General features: G+C 43.4%; 1 protein-coding gene across 1 annotated transcript in view; it reads right to left on the bottom strand.

Annotated features, from left to right (window-relative positions):
* Positions 1-327: 327 nt before the first annotated feature.
* The window catches only part of IL12RB2 (interleukin 12 receptor subunit beta 2), a 92,713-nt gene continuing 69,468 nt past the window's right edge, over positions 328-23,572 (bottom strand). The window contains exons 13-16 of the mRNA XM_050763965.1: positions 17,674-17,811; positions 10,920-11,010; positions 7,446-7,545; positions 328-1,938 (exon numbers count right to left, since the gene is read on the bottom strand). Of these exons, the coding sequence (XP_050619922.1) occupies positions 1,396-1,938; positions 7,446-7,545; positions 10,920-11,010; positions 17,674-17,811 (872 nt within the window). The 3' untranslated portion in view covers positions 328-1,395. The remainder of the gene's footprint in view (positions 1,939-7,445; positions 7,546-10,919; positions 11,011-17,673; positions 17,812-23,572) is intronic.

The raw sequence follows: 23,572 nt of genomic DNA, 5'->3' as shown, positions 1-23,572 counted from the left end.
TCGGGAATTGAAAGCTGTGCCTTTGGGAACAGGGGACAGACAACTTCTGAGGACAACCTTGGAGTCTGGGGTCTTAGACCCTGAGACAGCCCTGGTCCTAAAGGCAGGGCCTGCTGCAACAAAAAGAGGAAACAAGGGGTCAGAGAGCCTTTGGACCAGCCCTTTACAAGACACCCGACCTTCAGAGGGGGAGGCTGGGTTGCCCAAGGTACTATGGTACTATGGTGAGTTTACGGTAGGTCTTCACTATCCAGATGCCCTTGATTTGCTGGAAGAGGATGAAGCCAAAATAAAACAATAATCCAGCAAAACTATGAAAAAGGCACATTCTTTTTTTTTTTTTTTTTTTAAAAACAAAAACAGAGTCTTGCTCTGTTGCTCAGGCTGGAGTGCAGTGGCGGGATCTCGGCTCACTGCAAGCCCCACCTCCCGGGTTCATGCCATTCTCCTGCCTCAGCCTCCTGAGTAGCTGGGACTACAGGTACCTGCCATCATGCCCTAATTTTTTTTTTTTTTTTTTTTTTTGTATTTTTAGTAGAGACAGGGTTTCACCATGTTAACCAGGATGGTCTTGATCTCCTGACCTTGTGATCCGCCTGCCTCGGCTGGGATTACAGGCGTGAGCCACCGCACCCAGCTGGAAAAAGGTACATTCTTAGACTTCTACAAATAAGACCAGTCATGATCACCTTGGGGGCCCTTTTACATTGGTGTTTACCAGTGTCTTTTATGTCTTCATCTGTAGAACTACGTTGATTTGTTTTGAAGGCTCTTAATAATCTAGGAGCCATCTAGAGCTGTGCTCTCCAATACAGTAGCCAGTAGCCATGTGTGGTGATTTAAATTTACAATCAAAATTTAATTCCTCAGTCAGGCTAAACACATTCCAAGTGATTAACAGCCAATGTGCCTAGTGTCTAATGTATTGGACAGTGAGTGCAGAGGTAGAACATTTCCATCATCTCAGGAAGTTCTGTCGAACAGTACTGATCTGTTGTGTACAGCCTGCTGTGTAGCGGGTGCTTTAGAAATAGTCATTGCATGAATGGTCCTCTAGACTGTATGCCACTACTAAGAGCTGTGGTTTCTACTCTCCTCCTCATTTCCCTTTCTGGCCAGCATACCAAGAAATTTACTAGGAATTCACATTGGAGTCTAGGTCCACACAGTGAAGGATGTCATCTTAAGGCCCTGGGAAAGGCAAGATGAGGCATCTGGGTGAAGACCAACTCCCAGTTCCTAAGACTCCCCCAGAGCTGGCTTGACTGTCCTCTAGCTGCAGCCAGACTGATGGCGGTACCCAGAGATGACAGCCGCTGGAGCAGGGGCCGGGGGAATTGGGACAGGCTGTGCTGGTTGGGGGCACACTGACTTTAAAGCTCCAAGCCTCACCACTCAGAGCATGAGGGAGTCACACCTCATCTTTAACTGATCCAGAGTCAGCTTATCACCATAGGAGAAGGTGAGTGGGTGAAGAGAACTTGAGGGGAAAACAGAAAGGGAGATGTGCTGAGGCTCCAGTTCTTCCAGAGAGTCAGTGAGAGGCACCTCATGTGAGGGGAGGTCATCTATGTTGGAGGGTAAGTAGCCATCGTGGGTGGGAAGGTTGCCCGCTGGGAGCACCGTCCAGGGACTGGCTGGGTTTTCTGGCTTTGGGTAGGAACCCCTGCTCTCCAGCACCTTGTACAGATCCACCAGTTGTCTGCTCTCAGCTGGGAGAGCTCTTGGAGGTGGTGGGCTTGAGGCACTGTGCATCATGTCTTTCTCTGAGGCCTGGTGACCTTGGATTCCTTTTCCCCTTTGTGGCCAGTTGGAGCAGTGGGGACGTCTGACAATTGGGGTCACTTGATGAAGGACTTCACTGATGACCAGGGGTTCAGGATCTTCAGGCATGGACCAGTCTATCAGGAGCCTGTCCAAGGGCAGCTGTGTCTTCTCCTGAGCAAAAGGAGGAGGAAGAGGCTCACACTGCTGTAGAAGCGACCTTAACAACCTATTTCTCCAGGGTTCCCAAAGGCCTCACAACCTGCACTGTCGCCTCAGCCCCGGCTGCAACATGGTGGGCACTGGAGTTTGCGAGGTAAGAGAAATAGTTAACATTGTTGGGGAGGCAGAGAGGCAGGAGCTGGAGACTCCTCTCAACCCCCAGCCAGTGAGTGATTCACTACCCTGCTCAACCTTCAACCTGTCTCTCTCTTTTCTCTTCTTTTCTTTTCTTTCTTTCTCTGTCTCTCTTTCTCTCTCTCTCTTTTCTTTTTGTCTTCTTTTTTTTTTTTTTTTTTTTTGAGACCAAGTCTCCTTCTGTCACCCAGGCTCGAGCTCAGTGGCCCAATCTTGGCTCCCTGTAACCTCCACCTCCCAGGTTCAAGCAATTCTCTTGCCTCAGCCTCCCGAGTGGCTGGGATTATAGGTGTGTGCCACCACGCCTGGCTAATTGTATATTTTTGGTAGAGACAGGGTTTCACCATGTTGGCCAGGCTGGTCTCAAACTCCTGACCTCAAGTGATCTGCCCACCTCGGCCTCCCAAAGTGCTGGGATTACAGGCATGAGCTACCACGCCTAGCCCCATTTCTAATGTGAACCAAGCTGTACTCTCTGCTTTTCCTCAAGGACAGAGGTCACTGGATATGCAAAGGAAAGGCTGAGACTGCTTCTGTCTTGGGGAAGAGGCAATGAAGCCTTTAGGGTCACACTAAACAGGTGATGAAGGGACACAAGAGCTGAGTCCTGAGAGACGTGTGGTATTTTCCAGGTAGGGAGGTGCTGGCAAGGAGGACTGGTGTATTTTGGAACCTGCTAGTTATTTCTTATGACTGGTAACCCGAGACTTCAGAAATAGGAGGCGGTCACATCACACAGGGCCTTTTAAGTGACACAAGGGTGTTTGTGCCTTGAGAGAACTACTGAAAGGTTTCAGGCAAGGTAGTATTCCTTGTCAGATCTGCTTTTAAGAAAGACAACTTTGGAGTAACATTTTTAGAAGAAATTTTCATCTTTTTTTTGCCTTTAGCTAATTGTGTTTGTAACAGACAAAATTAGCTTATACTTTTTAAAATTAATTAATTATCTCACTTATTTTCTCTTAGCATTCTGCCAGTGACCAGCTCTTCAATGTCCTATCTCTTTCCTTTCCGAACTTGCTGCCAATTCCTGAGTCCAAGTCCTTGGCACTTTCCTATTAACACTTTTTAAAAACTGGGCTTTAATTGGGGTCTCTTTGCCTCCTAGAAACAATCCTACACACTGGTTGTCTGATCTTTCCCAAGCAGAGGTCCAGAGCCCCTACTGACTTGGCTTCCATGTACAGTCAAGATTCCAGCATTGGCCTGGCAATTGGTTCCTGCCCTTCCTCCACCTCCCTGTCTTTCTCTTCAGAAGCTGCTCTTTCAGCCACTGTCTCAGTCTTACTAATCACGCCCTTCTCTCAGTGCCCCACACACTTTTGCTTCCACCACCAGCCTTCACCCTGCTTGTGTGTGCCTCCCACTGTCCCATGCTTGGTGCCTTCTCCTTCCATGAGGCCCCTGGTGACTGTTCCTTCCCCTGGATGCCTATTCAATGAAGAAACCACCGTTAGGTTCTTGGCATGTGATGTTTTGTGCTGTCACTTTTTTTAAATGTCTGTAAGCTATGTGTGCACAGGGACCATGTCTTACAGGAGGAGTAGGATGACAAAAAATAGCCGTGGGACAAGGCACACCCTGGGGACTAGTCCCAACTCTGACACCATATCCTGGGGAAAACCAGTCTACAGTGGTCTACTGAGGCCTCTCTAGGGCCTCAGTTCTCCGATTTGTCCAATGACAAGTTGTGCAAGAGGGGTTTGGTCTGGATCTTCTTCTGACATCCCCTCCCTTGCCTTGGACATGGCAAGTGTCAGGAAAGTGAACAATGGCAGTGTCTCAGAACAGATTTCCACAAAGGGCCCTGCCAAGCTAGAGGATGTGTGTATGTGTTTCACTTTAGGGAAGCTGCTCTTTTCTGATCACTACCCAAACTGGCCCTGGCATGTTGGTCTGGCTCAGAACACAGCTGGCAGCTCTGGGAAGCTGAGCTGCCAAAGTGCTGCTACCACAGATGTGGGAGAGAGTACACCCTGTGTGGAAATGGCTTGTCGTTTTCACAAGGTGAGGTGTTTGCTCTGCTGTCAGGAGAGCAACAGCAACACTGAGAGGCCGCTTCTCACGGCTTTTACAAAGCGGGCCCTCTGGCTGCCAAGTCCTCGGGGGCAGGCCTCTTAAACCACTATCAGTTCAGGAACCTCATGGACACTATTTTAAGCTTTTACAAGTTGGATAACACTCCAGCAATCCCCTTTATGATTTGGCCTTTTCCTTCAGAGCTTTAGGGCACATGGTTTTGTAGCCATATCTTAAGAAACAGTAGGGGAGGGAAGGCCTGAGAGCTCAAAGCACATTTGCTAGAAGGGGAGGACACACTATTGTGTTTCTGTTGTCTGCCTCTGCCTAGCACCCAGAGAGCAGTTTGCTTTCTAAAAACAGTCCACCTCCTTCAAGGGTCAAGCCACATGGGGTTCTAAGGCCATCTCAAGGCCTTCATCCTGGAGGCCATATTTAAGCTGCTTAATTTAAAAAATTTTCTAATTCACTGGTTATTTTTGCAAAAAAATTATATGCACATAGTGTTCTTAAGACATTCTAGGCCAGGTGTGGTGGCTCATGCCTGTAATCCCAACACTTTGGGAGACTGAGGCGGGTGGATCACTTGAGGTCAGCAGTTCAAGACCAGCCTGGCCAACATGGTGAAACCCCATCTCTACTAAAAATACAAAAATTGGCTGGGCGTGGTGGCAGGTGCCTGTAATCTCAGCTACTTGGGAGGCTGAGGCAGGAGAATCGCTTGGACCTGGGAGGCGTAGGTTGCACTGAGCCGAGATCATACCATTGCATTTCAGCTTGGGCAACAGAGCAAGACTCTGTGTCAAAAAAGAAAAAAAAGATATCTAAAAGTTCAAAGGGACTATGTAATGAAAATTAAGTGGCTCTCATACTCTCCACCCTCTCCCTGGAGGCAACCACCATTCTCTGTTTCATATGTATCATAGTGGGCTTCCAGAAATATCCTGTGCCCATGCTGCAGATGTATGACTGTATATAAAATCGCCCTCATTTTTATATAAATGAACCCACTTTAGACAATTGTGATAAATATTGCTCTTTTTACTTTTAAGTATCTTGGAGATCTTTAGGCACATATAGATCTATCTCATTTTTTAAGTATTTGCCTAATACCCTATTGTACAGATGTACCCAAAATGTTTAATTTGTCCCCGGTGCACTTTTACATTCTGCCCAAGTTTTTGCTTCTATTTATAATGCTTCAATGAACGCGCTTATGCTACACAACTTTGGGCATATGTATACCAATTTCTATCACCTTCCTTCTGTCTTACTTTCTCTAATAAATCTCTTCAGCTCAGAGGTGTAGACTGCTAGAAACACTCTCCTCATCCCGTGTTTAAAGATCCTTTAAAATGTATAATGCAATGATGAGCAGCACACCCTACTTGGATATGAGTCCAGGATCCACCATTTACTCGCTGACTAACATTGGGCAAGTTAGTCCTCTGTGCCTCAGTTTCCTCATGTGGAAAATGAAGATAATAATCATACAACCTCATGCCAGGCATGGTGGCTCACGCCTATAATCCCAGCACTTTGGGAGGCCGAGGCGGGCGGATCACGAGGTCAGGAGATCGAGACCATCCTGTCTAACATGGTGAAAACCCATCTCTACTAAAAATACAAAAAAAAAATTTAGCCAGGCGTGGTGGCGGGCGCCTGTAGTCCCAGCTACTCGGGAAGCTGAGGCAGGAGAATGTCGTGAACCCGGAAGGCGGAGCTTGCAGTGAGCCGAGATTGCACCACTGCACTCTGTTGCTCTGGGCAACAGAGCAAGACTCTGTCTCAAAAAAAAAAAAAATCATATGACCTCATAAAGATGTTTATGGGTTAAATGTTAACATATGAAAATGTTTTCAAAAGTTCCTGGTACATATAAGGTAATATATCTAAATTATAATAATGTGTAATATAATTATATAATTATTATATGACAGAATATATAAAATATATAAATATATAACCTGTACATTATATATCTAAAATAGTGATAACAGCAGTTTGTGTATATATATATATAAAAATATATATATATGTGTGTATATATATGTATATACACACACACAAACTGCTGTTACTGTCACTATTTTTGCTGTTGTAACTTAATAGGGATGAAATCCCTCAGAAGAGACTTAAATTATGGGTCTTCTTGGGAAGAAAGTGAATGATCTTTGTCTTATATGACCCATGTGCTTTACATGGCATCTTATTTAATCCTCACGGTGGTAAGTAAGAATGACATTGTTTTATGAAGACTGAAACTTGGGCTCAGATAGCTGGGCAAGTTGCCCAAGAGTCACACACATAGTAAGTGGCAGAGGCAGGGGTGGCCTCCGGGCTTGATTTCAAAGGCACTAAACTGTAGTGACTTAAATTCCTGAGGAAGCTGTGGCTGGGATCCACTCTTTTTTTTTTTTTTTTTTTTTTTTTTGAGCAGAGGCTGGGACTGTGGACCACTGGCTTCTGGCCTGAGGAAGGGTGTGGATGACAGAACATACTTGGTAGTTGGAGAGAAGCATCTTGCCCGAGAAATGTTGTAAAGTCTTGGAAAGGAAGCCTGGAGCTGTCAAAGCCCCAGGCGATGGGAGGAATATTGGCTTGCCACTTCTCTCTCCTATTTCTCCCCTTAAATGTAGTCTTCATATTCAGATGCTTTCAACTTCCAGACCCTCCACCAGGGATGGCCCATCTTGCCCACTGTGAGCTTTCTCACCTCTTTTCCTGGGCTGCAGCAGTTCCCTTCACTCTCTTTATTCTCCCCTCTCTCATCTGTCAGCTGATCAACCTCTCCTTTAAAACCTTTTCTTTGCACAATGGAATGATGTACTGGCTTCTTACCCAAACCAAAATAGTATGGGTTCTATTTATCTTTTCTATGCTTAGACAGGAAAAATCAAAATCTTCAATTCTCTTGAATTTTGGATGACTCAATGCTCAGGCTAGTACTCAACAAATGGCCAAAAAACAAAACAAAACAAAAAAAGCTTGCTTTCTTCTTTTGAAATAAGTTAGGTGAGAACAGGAGAGCAGTTTGGTGAGAAGGGGAATGTGAGGCATACTGAGGAATAAAAAGCTAGGGGGTTTTCATCTTATGATCATAAACTTCAGAAGATTCCTGTACATGATTTCTCTTAAGTTCAGGAAGAAAAGTGAGAGTGATGACTCAGTGGTAGCTTAGCATGAATAACTTAAGCTCAATCATAGGATCTCAGCACCTAGGCTTCCTCATAACTACAATGGAAAACTTAGATGTGGTGATCACTAGAACCCCACTGACTGACCACAGAGGAATTATACCTTACCTCTGCAATGGGATATTTCTTAGCGCAAGTGCTATTTGCTGGATCTGGAATTTCTCTGCTACACCACTGAGGTCTGAGGGCCGCTAGGAAAACAGATAACCTATAGATAAAGAAAACAGTGACATTTTCTTAGGTGTGCACACAGTGGCATGGAAACACAGGTTCTCAGTGCAGTACCTTCAGTGTAAGGCTGCTTTTGTATGCAAATAAAATATAAACACTGAAAGACAAAGATGATTTATTTATCGTCCAAGGCTACAATAGTTTTCTGTGAAATTACAACACAGTCACTTGGGGTTTGCTAAATAAACCATGGAACTTTTGATCAACCTAATATTTAGCAATCTATCACTATCCAGCTATGCATTCATTCAACAAATATTCATTGAACCCCTAATATGTGACCAGCACAATGCTACCTGCCGAGCATTGAAGATGACATGTTCCCTACCCTTACTATTTAGCTAATTACAATATTTACAAAGAGTTTGTAGTGACAGGTTAATTATGTGAACAGTTGAAAAAAAGACAGGATTCAAAAATGGTATAAATAGCTTGAACATAACCATGTTAAAAATGCCAAGAAAAAAGTATTTTAGGGAAATATCTGAAATATCTATTAACAATGGTTGTATTTGGCAATAAGAGGAAATATAGGTCTTTTATGATGTAGAAGGAAAAATCCTAAAAAATTTCTTATAAATGTATGTGACTTATTTTTTTTTTTTAAGTTCATGAACAATATGAAACATTTTGAAAGACTTGGCTTTGATAAGCTTTGATTTTTTTTTTTTTAAAGTATGCTTTACAATTTGTCTAACCTTTTGAAGTAAGAGATGTGGCCATGTGACTAGGTTTTCTCCAGAGAAATATGAGCAGAAGTGTCTGTGATCTCATAGAGATCATGCAGATGAGGACAATGCCTAAGGGATGGTATGCCAAAAAGATGGAAGAAAACTGTGTCGCCAAATAACTATGGAGCACAGCTGCCCACCAATCTGGATACCTTACCTCAGGGCCATTATATGGAAGATAAATAAAGTATTATTTAAGCCACTGTACTTTGGGTCCTCTTTTTTTTTTTTTTTTAAGGCAGTTTAGCCTGCACTGTAACTGATCTTCACAATTTCCATGAAGAGGATGCATGTGATCCTAGTTGACTCCTTTTGAATTAAACTTTTTCAAAGTCTACCCAAAGAGAGCTTTGCTTTGAAGTATCTATCACACATTAGATCTTCAATAAATGTACAGCCTGTTAGACAAGTTCAATGGCTGGTAAAATGACTTTGAGTTAGTTTTATTTTGACCTTTTCTCTAACTTTACACAGCATTTGAAGAAAACTTTGTATTGAAAAACCAACTCATTAAAAATATTTTCTTTGAAAAATAATACATGTTTACTAAGGAAATTCTAGAAAATATAGTTAAACAAGAAAAACTAAAGTCACCTACAATTTTATCCCCAGATATAAACACCATTAATATTGTGGTTTAGGCTGGGCACAGTGGCTCACACCTGTAATCCCAGCACTTTGGGAGGCCGAGGTGGGTGGATCACGAGTTCAGGAGTTTGAGACCAGCCTGGCCAACATGGCGAAACCCTGTCTCTACCAAAAATACAAAAATTAGCTGGGCATGGTGGTGTGCACCTGTAGTCCCAGCTACTCGGGAGGCTGAGGCAGGAGTATATCTTGAACCCAGGAAGCAGAGGCTGCAGTGAGCCAAGATCATGCCACTGCACTCCAGCCTGGGTGACAGAGCAAGACTCCGTCTGAAAACAAAACAAAACAAAAATATTATGGTTTATATCCTTGAGGCAGACAGTAATTGCCACCCAATATTCATTTTCCCCTCCTTCTGAAGAAGAGGACCCAGATTTATTAGGACGACAATGCACTCGGCTAAAGGACCATAGCTTTGTTTTCTTTTCTTGCAGCTCTACCTCAAAGGAAAGACCACGGTGTTTTTTGTTTGTTTGTTTGTTTTTGTTTGTTTGTTTTTGTGGTTGGTATTGCTGTTTTAGGCTGGAGTGCAGTGGCACAATCTTAACTTACTACCACCTCTGCCTCCCAGGTTCAAGCGATTCTTATGCCTCAGCCACCTGAATACCAGGGACTACAGTTGTGCACCACCAGACCTGGCTAATTTTTTTATTTTCAGTAGAGAGAGTTTCACCATGTTGTCCAGACTGGTCTCGAACTCCTGACCTGAGGTGATCTGACCGCCTCAGCCTCCTGAAGTGCTGAAATTACAGGCATGAGCCACTGCACCCAGCCTCAGTCATGTTATTTTGACTTTTATATTATATATAACCAAATTTAATGCTAACTGATATATCTTACATTTGCATCTGTGTGTATGCACTATTTTTAAGAAATGAAAGTACATATTGTTTGGCAGGCTGCCTTTTAAATGGAACATGGTAAATATTGTTCATACCATTTAATTTTTTTTTTTAGAGACAGTCTTGCTCTGTTGCCAGGGTGGAGTGCAGTGGCGCGATCTCGGTTCACTGCAATCTCTGCCTCCCGGGTTCAAGTGATTCTCCTGCCTTAGCCTCCCGAGTCTCAGCTGGGACTACAGGCGCGTGCCACCACACCCAGCTAATTTTTGTATTTTTAGTAGAGCCGGGGTTTCACCGTGTTGGCCAAGATGGTCTCGATCTCCTGACCTTATGATCCGCCTGCCTTGGCCTCCCAAAGTGTTGGGATTACAGGCGTGAGCCACTGCGCCCGGCCTGCCATATCATTTAATTTCTACATCATCTTTCATGGACACATAATATGTTATAGTACAAGATATATCATGATTTAGTTACCCAATCCCTTATCATTGGGCATTTAGGTTATCTCAAATATTTTTCTTTTCTGAAAATTATTTCAGTGAACATATTTTCCACTAAATATCTGCAGACATCTATAATAGAATAGGCTTGGCACAGTGGCTCATGCCTGTAATCCCAGTACTTTGGGAGGCTGAGGCAGGCAGATCACTTGAGGTCAGGAGTTCGGGAACAGCCTGGCCAACATGATGAAACCCTGTCTCTAATAAAAAATATAAAAATTAGCTGGGTGTGGTGGTGGGCACCTGTAATCCCAGCTACTCGGGAGGCTGAGGCAGGACAATTGCTTGAACCTGGGAGGCGGAGGTTGCAGTGAGCCAAAATCACACCACAGGACTTCAGCCTAGGTGACTCTGTCTCAAAAAATTTTTTTTGAAAAATAAAGTGTATATATATATATATATATATATATATATATATATATATATATATACATTTCTGGTTAGAGATTATTAGATCAAAAGGTATATTTTTAAGGATTTGACACATACTGTCACCCAAAGTGGTGAAATAAGTTTAGTCTCTCACTAGGAATGTGTGAGAGTGTCCATTTCCCTGACCCATGGCAGCAACAGCTATTATCATTTTTTTAAAAGCCTCATTTACCCAATTGGTAGGTGTAACCAACTCACTTTTGCTGGAAGTAATGCGTTGAGAAAATGCCCACCATGATGATAGCAATGCAAATGCTTGGTGCCACAAACGCCATCCAATTGGCTTTACCTGAAAAGTTAGGAAATCCTGTGACTGAGTGAGTTACCATCAATGAACATTTCAAAATCTTGATTGGTATATGAGCCCTCTGGGCCTTACCCACAGCTCCGGGACAGCTGTGCTCAGGAACAAGGTAAATTCGTTTTTGTCTACGTGGTGTGGGAAATGGGACCCTAAGGGGACCAATTCTATGGTTCTAAGAGGAGCTCTGGCCCTACAGGGCTCCTCCCACTCACAGGGGCAGAAAGAAAGGAGGCACGGAATGCAAAGCACAGTTGTGAATTGGGAGCCCTGTCTTAGTCCTGGCTGTGCTGCTAGCAGATGTGTAATCTGTGGACTTCAGTTTCTTTTTTTTTTTTGAGATGGAGTCTCACTGTGTCTCCCAGGCTGGAGTGCAATGGTGCAATATTGGCTCACTGCAACCTCTGCCTCCCGGGTTCAAGTGATTCTCCTGTGTCAGCTTCCCAAGTAGCCGGAACTACAGGCGCATGCCACCACCCCCGGATAATTTTTGTATTTTTAGTAGAGACGGGGTTTCACCATATTGGCCAGGCAGGTCTTGAACTCCTGACCTCATGATCTGCCCACCTCAGCCTCCCAAAGTGCTGGGATTACAGGCGTGAGCCACCATGCCCGGCCTGGACTTCAGTTTCTTGATCTATAAAATGTGAATGGTGACATGTACCTTGCTGGTTGTTATGAAGATCAGAGATGGTATATTTAAAGCACATGGCAGTGTGTCTGAATATAGAAGGTCCTCAAGAAACAGTAGCTATTAATTTTAGCAAAGTATGGCATAAGCCTTTATCTAGCTAGGGTGATTGTGAAATTTTTGAAATATTTGAAATTGTGCCTATTCCTTCCTATGAAAAGAACTACGGCATTTTACTACTTACTGGAATTGTCCATTAATTCATCCAGCACTTGCTGAGTAGTAACCATGTAACAGGCTCTGTTAGGTGCTGGGATACAAAGATAAATAGGACATGGCTCTGCTGTCTAAAGAAGTCATGAATATAGTATAGGATACAGATGTGTGAACATGTAAACAATAAGCCATGATGCCATGGTGATATGGTTTGGCTGTGTGCCCACCCAAATCTCATCTTGAATTGTAATTCCCATCATCCCCACATGTGGTGGGAGGGACCCACTGGGAGGTAATTGAATCATGGGGGCAGTTACCCCATGCTACTGTTCTCATGCTATGAGGGAGTTCTTGCAAGAATCTGATGGTTTCATAAGGGGCTTTACCCCTGCTTTGCTCTCATTCTTCTCTCTCCTGCTGGCTTATGAAGAAGGATGTGTTTGCTTTCCCTTCAACCATGATGTAAGTTTCCTGAGGCCTCCCGAGTCATGCTGAATTATGAGTCAATTAAACCTCTTTCCTTTATAAATTACCCAGTCTCAGGTATGTCCTTATAGCAGCATGAGAACAGACTAATATAGTAAGTAAATTGGTACCATAGAGAGTGGGGCACTGCTGTAAAGATACCTGAGGATGTGGAAGCAGCTTTGGAAATGAATGAAGGCAGAGGTTGGAACAGTTTGGAGGGCTCCAAAGAAGACAGGAAAATGTGGGAAAGTTTGGAATTTCCTAGAGACTTGGAGGGCTCAGAAGACAGGAAGATGTGGGAAAGTTTGGAACTTCCTAGAGACTTGTCGAATGGCTTTGACCAAAATGCTGGTAGTGATATGAACAATGAAATTGAGGCTGAGGTGGTCTCAGATGGAGATGAGGAACTTGTTGGGAACTGGAGTAAAGGCTACTCTTGCTATGCAAACAGACTGGTGGCATTTTGTACCTGCCCCAGAGATCTTTGGAACTTTGAACTTGAGAGAGATGATCTAGGATATCTGGCAGAAGAAATTTCTAAGCAGCAAAACATTCAAGAGGAAGCAGAACATAAAAGTTTGAAAAATTTGCAGCCTGATGATGCAATAGAAAAGAAAACCCTGTTTTCTGAGGAGAAAGTCAAGCTGGCAGCAGAAATTTGCATAGGTAATGAGGAACCAAATGTTAATTACCAAGACAATGGGGAAAATGTCTTCCGAGCATGTCAGGAACCTTCATGACAGCCCCTCCCATCACAGGCCTGGAGGCCTAGGAGGGAAAAATGGTTTTCAGGGCTGGGTCCAGGGCCCCCACTTCTATGTGCAGCCTTGGGACTTGGTGCTCTGCATCCCAGCCACTCCAGCTGTGGCTAACAGGGGCCAACATACAGCTCAGGCTGTTGCTTCATAGGGTGCAAGCCCCAGGTCTTGGCAGCTTCCATATGGTGTTGGGCCTGTGGGTGCACAGAGGTCAAGAATTCAGGCTTGGAGAACTTTGCCTAGAATTCACAGGATGTATGGAAGTGCCTGGATGCCCAGGCAGAAGTTTGCTGCAGGAGCAGAGCCCTTATGGAGAACCTCTGCTACAGCAGTGTGGAAGAGAAATGTGGGGTGCAAGCCCCTACACAGAGTCCCCACTGGGCACTGCCTAGTGGAGCTGTGAAAAGAGGGCCACTGTCCTCCAGACCCTAGAATGGTAGATCCACTGACAGCTTGCACCATACACCTGGAAAAGCTGCAGACACTCAATGCCAGCCATGAAGGCAGTCAGAAGGGGGCTGTACTCTGCAAAGCCATAGTGGCAGAGGTGCCCAAGGCTGTGGGAGCCCACCTCTTGCATCAGCATAACCTGATGTGAGACATGGGGTTAAGCTATTTATTATGCCTGAAGTTGCAATTTTTTGAATTATTGCATGAGTGAAAAATCTGACCTTGGTGATGACCTTGAGCAGTAGGATATAAATAACTCCCACATGCTTAGCATTCCAATAATGGAACACTAGTCATAAGTGGGTCTGGGCAGGAGATCATTTTGGAGCTTTAAGATTTAATGATTGCCCTATTGGCTTTTGGACTTGCATGGGGCCCTGTAGCCCCTTTGTTTTGGCCAATTTCTCCCATTTGGAAGGGGTGTATTTTCCCAATGCCTGTACCCCCTTTATATCTAGGAAGTAACTAGCTTGTGTTTGATTTTATAGGCTCATAGGTGGAAGAGACTTGCTTTGTCTCAGATGAGACTTTGGACTTGGACTTTTGGACTATTACTGGAATGACCTAAGACTTCAGGGGACTGTTGGAAAGGCGTGATTGTGTTTTGAAATGTGAGGAAATGAGATTTGGGAGGGGTCAGGGGTGGAATGATATGGTTTGGCTGTGTCCCCACCCAAATCTTATCTTGAACTGTAGTTCCCATGATCCCTACGTGTGGTGGGAGGGACTTTCTGGGAGGTAATTCAATCGTGGGGGCAGTTATCTCCATGCTGTTCTCGTGATAGTGAGTGAGTTCTCACAAGAATCTGACAGTTTTCTAAGGGGCTTTCCCCTACTTGGCTCTCATTCTTCTCTCTACTGGCACCTTGTGAAGAAGGACATATTTGCTTTCCCTTCTGCCATGATTATAAGTTTCCTGAGGCTTCCCCAGCCCTGTGGAGCTGTGAATTAAACCTCTTTCCTCTATAAATTATCCAGTCTCGGGTATGTCCTTATAGCAGTGTGAGAACGGACTAATTCACATGGGATATGTATGAAAACAGGGGTGTATGCAATGTCCAGAGAGGTATAGCAGAGAACAGCATGGAAAACTGGTTCACAAGTAGCAGAGGAAGGTTTTGCAAAAGGCATAATGTCAAAAGTTTAGAGTTGATTAGCTGGGCATGGTGGCAGAAGCCCACAGTCTCAACTACTTGTGAGGCTGAGGCATGAGAATCACTTGAGCCCAGGATTTCGAGGCTGCAGTGAGCTATGATCATGCCACTATACTCCAACCTGGACAATAGAGTGAGACACTGTCTCAAAAAAAATTAAAAATGTAGAGTTGGAGGATGAATAGGAGTCAGCTAAATGGATAAGCTAACAAAGGAAGACCAGACCAGAAAAAAACAAAAACAAACAAAAAAAAACTGTGCAAAGTCATGGAAGGAGGGAACAGCCAGTGCTTTCAGGCAACTACAGGAAGTCTGGTCTTGCTCCATAATGAATGCTGAAGTGTGTGGCAAAGGATCAAACTAGATGGGTAAACAGGACCATGTGAACCTGGCAAGTATGGAGTCTGAGTTCTAGCTGGAAGGGGCCCTTGGGGAACCACTGATGAGTTACAACGAGAGAAGTAATGCCAGCATCTGGAGTCTTGCAGAAAGACTTCTCTTCTGATTGAATGACAAACAGGCTGGGAGGGAGAGTGAGCAGGAAGAGCTAGAGGCCAGAGACCTGTTAGGGCCCATGAGAAGTGTCAACAGGGCTGAATAGGGAAGTTAATGGAGGCAACCTTTTTTCTACCCCATACAATCAGGAGGATCTGGCCTTCCTTTCTTTTTTAATTGAGATGGGTCTTGTTATGTTGCCCAGGCTGGTGTGGAACTCCTGTGTTCAATCAATCCTCCCACCTTGGCCTCCCAACGTGCTAGGATTATAGGTGGGAGCCACGACACTTGGTCAAATCTCACATTTCTTCAGCATCTGCTTTCCTTTCTGGGCAGATGGAGCAAGTTTGGAGTAAAACCAGTAGCAAGATGCTGAGTCCTTTTTTTTATTATTTTATTTTATTTTTGAGACAGAGTCTCGCTCTGTCACCCAGACTGGAGTGCAGTGGTGCGATCTTAGCTCCCTGCAACCTCTGCCTCCTGGGTTCAAGCGATTCTCTTGCCTCAGCCTCCCGAGTAGCTGGGATTACAGGAGTGCACCACTGCTCCCAGCTAATTTTTGTCTGAGTCCTTAATCTACATTAATCGAGCAAGTTAACTTTCTTTTGATCTTTTTTTTTTTTTTGAGACATAGTCTCACTCTGTCGCCCAGGCTGGAGTGCAGTGGTGCGATCTCAGCTCCCTGCAACCTCTGCCTCCTGGGTTCAAGCGATTCTCTTGCCTCAGCCTCCCGAGTAGCTGGGATTACAGGAGTGCACCACCGCTCCCAGCTAATATTTGTCTGAGTCCTTAATCTACATTAATCGAGCAAGTTAACTTTCTTTTGATCTTTTTTTTTTTTTGAGACATAGTCTCACTCTGTCACCCAGGCTGGAGTGCAGTGGCTGCCATCTCAGCTCACTGCAAGCTCCGCCTCCTGGGTTCACGCCATTCTCCTGCCTCCCAAGTAGCTGGGACTACAGGCACCCGCCACCACGCCCGGCTAATTTTTTTGTATTTTTTTTCGTAGAGATGGGGTTTCACTGTGTTAGCCAGGATGGTCTGGATCTCCTGACCTTGTGATCCGCCCACGTCGGCCTCCCAAAGTGCTGGGATTACAGGCACGAGTCACCATGCCCGGCTGCAAGTTAACTTTCATGGGAGTGCTCAGGATATGAGAAGAAGTCTTGTCAATTTCCCAGTGGAGAGTTTCCTGGCATAGAACAAGAAAGTCTCTTGAATGATCAACTTGATGCTTCATGTCACAAAGCAAGATGCTTAGAGCAGATGCAAATGAGCATTGCTAGAGAGAACAGTGTAACTTAGCTAGTGGAGGGAAGCCCATGCTAGCTGGGTCACTTACTCATCAGACTCAAATTTAACTTAATTTAAGCAACTCAAATCTGAGTTTGATTTGTAGTTCTGCCACTGACCACTTCCGTGACCTTGGGTAATCTTTTTGTACCTTAGTCCCCTCACTTAAAAAAAGGCATGATAATCCTTCAGTTTTAAAAATTCATTTCATATTGAGTGTCTGGTAGGATGAAGTAGGTATAACCATGTAATTTTGGTAAGGAAATATTAGCAAAAGTATGTGTTATAGGTTGAACTGTGTGATCCTCAAATTTATATGTTGAAGTCCTAAACCCCCAGCCTGAGAATGTGACCTCATTTGAAATTAGGATCATTGCATATATGATTAGTTAAGATGAGGTCATACTGGAGTAGAGTGGGCCCCTAATCCAATATGACTGGTGTCCTTATAAGAAGGAGATAATTTGGACACATGGAGAATGCCAGATGAAAGCAGAGACCTACAAGCCAAGTAATATTAATGACTGCCTGCAAATTACTGGAAAAGAGGAGAGAGGCCTGGAATAGATTCTCTCTCATAGTCCTCCGAAGGAATCAACCCTGCTGACACCTTGATCTTGGACTTCTAGACTCTAAAACTGTGAGACAATAGATTTCTGTTGATTAGGCAACTCAGTTTGTGGTGATTCGTTGCAGCAGCCCTAGCAAATTAATGTAGTATGCAAAGTGCTTAACAGAATGACTGTTGTATATGCAATAGCTGCTATTATTATTGTTGATGTAATTCTCATCATTTGTGGAACAGATACTTAGTAAGCAAGTACTGTGTGCTGGGCACCATGCTAGGCCTTGAAGACAGAGGTAAACAGATATCAGTCCTTGCCTAGTGGATTCAGAGTTTTGAGTAGGAATTAAATGTAAGTGCATTATGTAAGGAGCATTTGGGAAGGCTTCCTGAAGGAGGAAGCATTCCTGATGAATTTTGAAACATGAGTAGACACTGTCTCCAAGAAGATAGTAGAGTGGTAAAGCATTCTATTTAGGAGAAACAACAAGTGTAAAGTGACAGCAAGAAAGTTATTGGTGAATTAAAGAAAATCTGGTTATCTCTATACCAAATGTAATAGAAGTGCGTGCCTGTGCAAGAATCCAGGGTGGATTCATTATCCTTAACATTGTCTCTCACCTTGCAGACAAAATTCCCTCTCATTTCCTTGGGAACTTTCGCCAGCAGCTGTCAAAGCTGTCATCCACAGGACATATGTCACTCGGGGCTGCAGGCTGTTTATTGGATGTGAATTTTGGGAGACTCTGTAGGGAATTTCTGAAAGGAAGATAAAGATGAAGAAAGGCACGTATTAAAGGATATGGCTTTTAATGTAGGCTTCTACTCATTTTTACTCTTTACTGCTTCATTTAATTTGGAAGGAAAAAGCATTTTGCTATTTTAAAATAGTCCAAATTCCTCAGTACTTAATACCTTAAGAGGCCCTAGACATTGTCATTTATGGATATCTCACTCCACAGCATATCAAACAAATTAGTTTTTTTGTAGTAAAATTTTTATTTTTACTTTCTTTTTCTGATTTTCTTTTATCTTTTTTGTGTTTTGTGGTAAAATCTTTTGAATAAATTTTTGTTGTTTTGCTTTTGAAAATATTTAGCTGTAGTTAACTCCCTTTATTTCCAATGATGATAATATTTCTAGTATTTATCAGGCTTATTTGGGAGTTCTGGAGGTGAAATGTTAAATGTACAAATTGTTTTCAAGGCTATGGAACCTTTTTTTTTTTTTTTTTTTTTTTTTTTTTTTTTTTTTTTTTTGAGACAGGGTCACTCTCTGTTGCCAGGCTGGAGAGCAGTGACACGATCTCAGCTCACTGCAACCTCCGCCTCCTGGGTTCAAGCAATTCTCCTGCCTCAGCTCCCCAAGTAGCTCGGACAACAGGTGTGTGCCACCATATCCAGCTAATTTTTGTATTTTTAGTAGTGATGGGGTTTCACCATGTTGGCCAGGCTGGTCTCAAACTCCTGGCCTCAAGTAATCTGCCTGCCTCAGTCTCCCAAAATGCTGGATTACAAGTGTGAGCCACTGCGTCCGGCCAGTTATGAAATTTTGTATTTTGTATTTTTTTGAGATGGAGTCTTGCTCTGTCACCCAGGCTAGAGTGCAGTGGCATGATCTCGGCTCACTGTAACCTCTGCCTCCTAGGTTCAAGCAATTCTCCTGCCTCAGTCTCCCGAGTAGTTGGGACTACAGGTGTGTGCCAACATGCCTGGCTAATTTTTGTATTTTTAGTAGAGATGGGGTTTCACCATGTTGGCCAGGCTGATCTTAAAATCCTGGCCTCAAGTGATCTGCCCACCTCAGCCTCCCAAAGTGCTGGGATTACAGGCATGAGCCCACACACCTGGCCTATGTAAGTTTAACAATTAATGAAACAGACATTCACTTAACATTTTTTTTTTTTGAGACAGAATCTCGCTCTGCCACCCAGGCTAGAGTACAGTGACACAATCATGGCTCACTGCAACCTCCACCTCCTGGGTTCAAGCAATTCTTCAGCCTCAGCCTCCTGAGTAACTGGGATTATAGGCATGTGCCACCATGCCTGGCTAAGTTTTGTATTTTTAGTAGGGATGGGGTTTCACCATGCTGGTCAGGCTGGTCTCAAACTCCTGACCTCGTGATCTGCCCACCTCAGCCTCCCAAAGTGCTGGAATTATAGGCATGAGCCACAGCACCTGGCCTCACTTAACACTTTTAAACTTTGATTTTGCACTTTTCCATTTGTAGGCTCTGGGCCCTGAGCTTATAGGGTATAATATGAGGATCTTCTTCAGTATGACATAAAATCATTAAAAACTAGAGCAACAATACTTAGATTAGATTTATTTGGCAACTGTAAACCTAGATTACCAGTGCCTTGATGTTCTCAACACCCCTGCAGTTTTCTCTGTAGGGAAGATTTTGTGTTTTGAGTAAACACATTGAGTAAACAAGCACTGATGTTGTTTTTTTAATCTAAGAAACATGAGTGTGGGTAGCCTTTAGTAAACAGACAATCTTCTCCAGTGGCCTGTTGGGTGTGGATTTTGGAGTGACTTTTCAAAAGCTGGGGAGGATGGCAGAGTCAAGGCCAGCACTTTGGTAGAAGTAGCCTGTGTCAACTAAAAAAAAAAAAAAAAAAAAAAAATACTGAGACAAATTTTAATAGTTTTTTTTTTTTTTTTTTTTTAAGACAGAGTCTCGCTCTGTCACCCAGGCTGGAGTGCAATGGCACAATCTCGGCTCACTGCAACCTCAACATATACTGGCTCACAAACTCCAGGGCAAGTCAGAGATGTCTTGCATGCTGGATTTATTTCAACAGTCATAAATATGAGTGCCTACACTGGAGAAGGCACTGACAATACAAAAGCATAGAATCTGCCTCAAAGAGTCCACTATCTAATGGGGAAAAGAGACCCCTTCCATTATCCCATCCCTGCTTACTATGGGTAATCAGCAAGATGAAGTCCTATAATATTACCTCTACTCCACCCAAAGGGGTTGAAGCCCATGCAGATAATTTATTCACCATGACTATCAGAGAATTTGTATATTTTACATCCTGTTGAGAAAAGTCCTTGTGGAAAATGCTCAAGTCTCCTCTAGCCTGGTGAAATTGTTTGCATAGACTTAAGCTATATGAATGAGCTCAAAAAGCCCTTTCTCTAGTCCTGAAGTAGGGGATTAAAAAATTAATTTTAGAGGGACCTTCTGTTCCTCCTGTTGTAGCAAAACATCAGCAAGCGTCAGGGAATCAACTGTCCAACTGTGTGAGGGCATCCTTAACTCTGGGAGTGAAATGAGACATTGGAACAGAAGGGAAGGGATTTGTATGGGTTGCTGGGCCAATAAAGTTTATCCGCACACACACACACATATGCACACATATTAGAAGAACAAAAATAGAAACTCCATGGGAAGAGGCAGTGAGGAGGATGATAGTGTCAGCAGTTTGGTTGGCAAAATAGGCTGAGTGGTATAATAGGAGAAAGAAGTTGAGAAGTCAAGCAGGAAATACTGGTCCTGCTCCCTCTGGGCTGTGATCTCTGGCAGAGATAAAAGAGGCCATTCAATCCTTGGTGGTCTGAAAACTTAGACTCAGGGTGGTTCAATGATAAAGGCACCAGTGTAGGAAGATGTGATAGTTGCCAGTCATTGGAAAGGCTTTAGATAGGAAGGTCAAGTGGTACTAGACAAAACAGCTGCACTGCTACTGGAAACAAGTTTTTGTCTAACGATCTACATTGGATTTAACAAAGGGTAGAGTGGTATTCAGCTGTTTATTTTTATGAAGCACCTACCATGTGTCTGGCTATATTCTAGGCATGAGGAGATAATGCTGAGCAAATTGCCATGGCTTCTTCCCTTAAGATGCTTAGAGACTGTTGGCAAAGACTACTAGGTAGTAGCAAAGTATAATGTGTTCTCTAGTAGAAAAATGTGTTGGCCATGGCTCTACTGGTGCACATGGCAATATGGACAAGCTTCCAGAGAAGTGGCTGTGCACAGAGCCACCCATATAACTCACTACAATCCAGATACCTGGGCGCCTCCCTGGCTCTACACCTTACCTCCTCTGCCAAGGCAGGTCCCTCATTTTTTGCCCTTACTGTGCTCCACATGTGCCGTTAATACTGCTGCCTGGTCAATGGTGCTGAAACACCCGTAAGATGGGGCCCTCAAAGCAGAACACCTTCCTGCTTTGCCTTTCTCCCTTCTCCCTCCTCCTTAACCTACTACCTCCTACCACTCTCTAGAAAGTGCCCTTGTGAATTCACCAATGATTTCTGGTTGCCAAATGCAATAGGTAGTTGTCAGTCCTTGATTGTGACAGTTACATCTCTTTTGTGTACTTTTCCTTTTTTTTTTTTTTCACTCTTTGAGACAGAGTCCAGCTCTGTCGCCCAGGCTGGAATGCAGTGGTGCGATTTCAGCTTACTGCAACCTCTGCCGCTCAGTGATCCTCACACCTCAGCCTCCCGAGTAGCTGGGACTGCAAGTGCACACCATCATGCCTGGCTAATTTTTTGTAATTTTGGTAGAGACAGGGTTTCACCCTGTTGCCCAGGCTGGTCTTGACCTATTGGGCTCAAACGATCTGCCCACCTGGGCCTCCCAAAGTGCTGTGATTACAGGCGTGAGCCACCATGCCCAGCCTCCTTCTGTGTACTTTTCTATCTCCCTTATAGACTGTGAGCTTGTCGAAGATAGGGACTAGGTCTTATCCATCAACAGATACTTACTGAATTAAATGGAAATTTAACCTAAACTAGTATAAAATAGGACTGTGAATCTGCACTCTCCCTCCCCTTTTAGCTTATTTTTAAATACCCTTATGCAGGCTTTAGAGTCATCAGATTTATGACAAAATAAGGAAGGCATTTTCTTCAACATCCACAAGAGCAGTGTTAAGAATTAACAGACTCAAGAGACTTTTACTATTAAAGTAGATGGCTTACTGTTAAAAAAAAAAAAAAAGAGGTTGGGCTCAGTGGCTTACACCTGTAATCTCAGCACTGTGGGAGGCCAAGGCAGGTGGATCACCAGAGGTTAGGCGTTCAAGACCAGCCTGGCCAACATGGTGAAACCCCTCCTCTACTAAAAATACAAAAATTAGCAGGGCATGGTGGTGCATGTCTGTAATCCCAGCTACTCAGGAGGCTGAGGCAGGAGAATCACTTGAACCCGGGAGGTAGAGGTTGCAGTGAGCTGAGATCATGCCATTGCACTCTAGCCTAGGCAACAGAGCAAGACTCTGTATCAAAAAAAATAATAATAATAAATAATAATAATAATAAAAGAATCAACAGACCATGTTGATCTTCGTGGTTGCAAACAGGTATCTCAGTTTAAACTCTGCCAAAAGGAAAGTTATTTGGGGGGCAAATTTCACATGAGGAATTCCAGATGCCTCCAGAAGAGATCAATTGATTCCTTACCTCTTGGGGTGCATTTCAGAATGGACTTACTCTGGGACAAGTCCGGGGGAAGAAGTTCTGATCAGTGATATGTTCTGTTTATCAATGGTGAATTCATTCAACAAATGACCATAAGCCCTTATGATGGCACACTACAGAGCTGATAAAAAAGAATGACGTAAGTTCACATAGACAGATGTAGAAGGGTCTCTAGCATGTATTTTTGAGAGGTAAAAGCAAGGTGTAGATCAGAATACTGAAAAAGATCTCAACTATTTTCTTGTATATGCATCAATTGTTTTTTTTCTGGAGGAATACACAAGGGACTGTTAACAGCCTAAGTGTGAAGGGAAGATGAATTTTCTTTTTATGTCTTTCTATTTTTATGTTTTAGTATTATTTATATAATAAAAATTAACCAGCTTTTAAAGTCACACTGTGGACCTCTTAAAGTCAAGAGAGAAGAACAACTCCTCAAGCTTCCCAGGTGAAAATCACCCCTGCAGGCAGCTCTCTGGCAGCTGCATCTCAGGGTGGCTTTGTTGCATTCTTCTTGGACCTACTAACTCTCATAAAGAAATACAAATGTTCCTTCTTTATGATAAATGTTCCTGAAAGCTAGCTTCTTACAAAATAGAGAGAAGGTCAAGTCAAGAAAAACAAAAACTCCGAATAAATCAAAGATTGGAACATCAAGTGTGGCAAGTGACTTGGAACTATACATGAATGAGTGATCCATGACATCATTTGAGACAACACTCTAGCTAGAGTTTATTTTAATTGCTTTAGCTTTATACTTATAGAATAATTTTGGGCCATAAAGTGTTACTTAAACTGCATCATATTTTATCCATTTTAAGAAGAAAATAATATGCTATAATAGTAATTGCAAATGTTGGGATTTAAAAGTTCTCCAAATGCATTTCTTGTGAACCTCAAAGCCTATACAGGATTGGCAGGGCGCTATGGCCCACGCCTGTAATCCCAGCACTTTGGGAGGCCGAGGTAGGCAAATTGCTTGAGCCCAGGAGTTGGTAGACCAGCCTGGACAACACAGGGAGGCTCTGTCTCTACAAAAAAAAATTAAAAATTAGCTGGACATGGTGGCATGTACC

Source organism: Macaca thibetana, chromosome 1 (assembly GCF_024542745.1).
Source record: "Macaca thibetana thibetana isolate TM-01 chromosome 1, ASM2454274v1, whole genome shotgun sequence".
Lineage (NCBI taxonomy): Eukaryota > Metazoa > Chordata > Mammalia > Primates > Cercopithecidae > Macaca > Macaca thibetana.
Note: the sequence above shows the minus strand (reverse complement) of the source record. Positions and strands in the feature narration are given on the sequence as shown.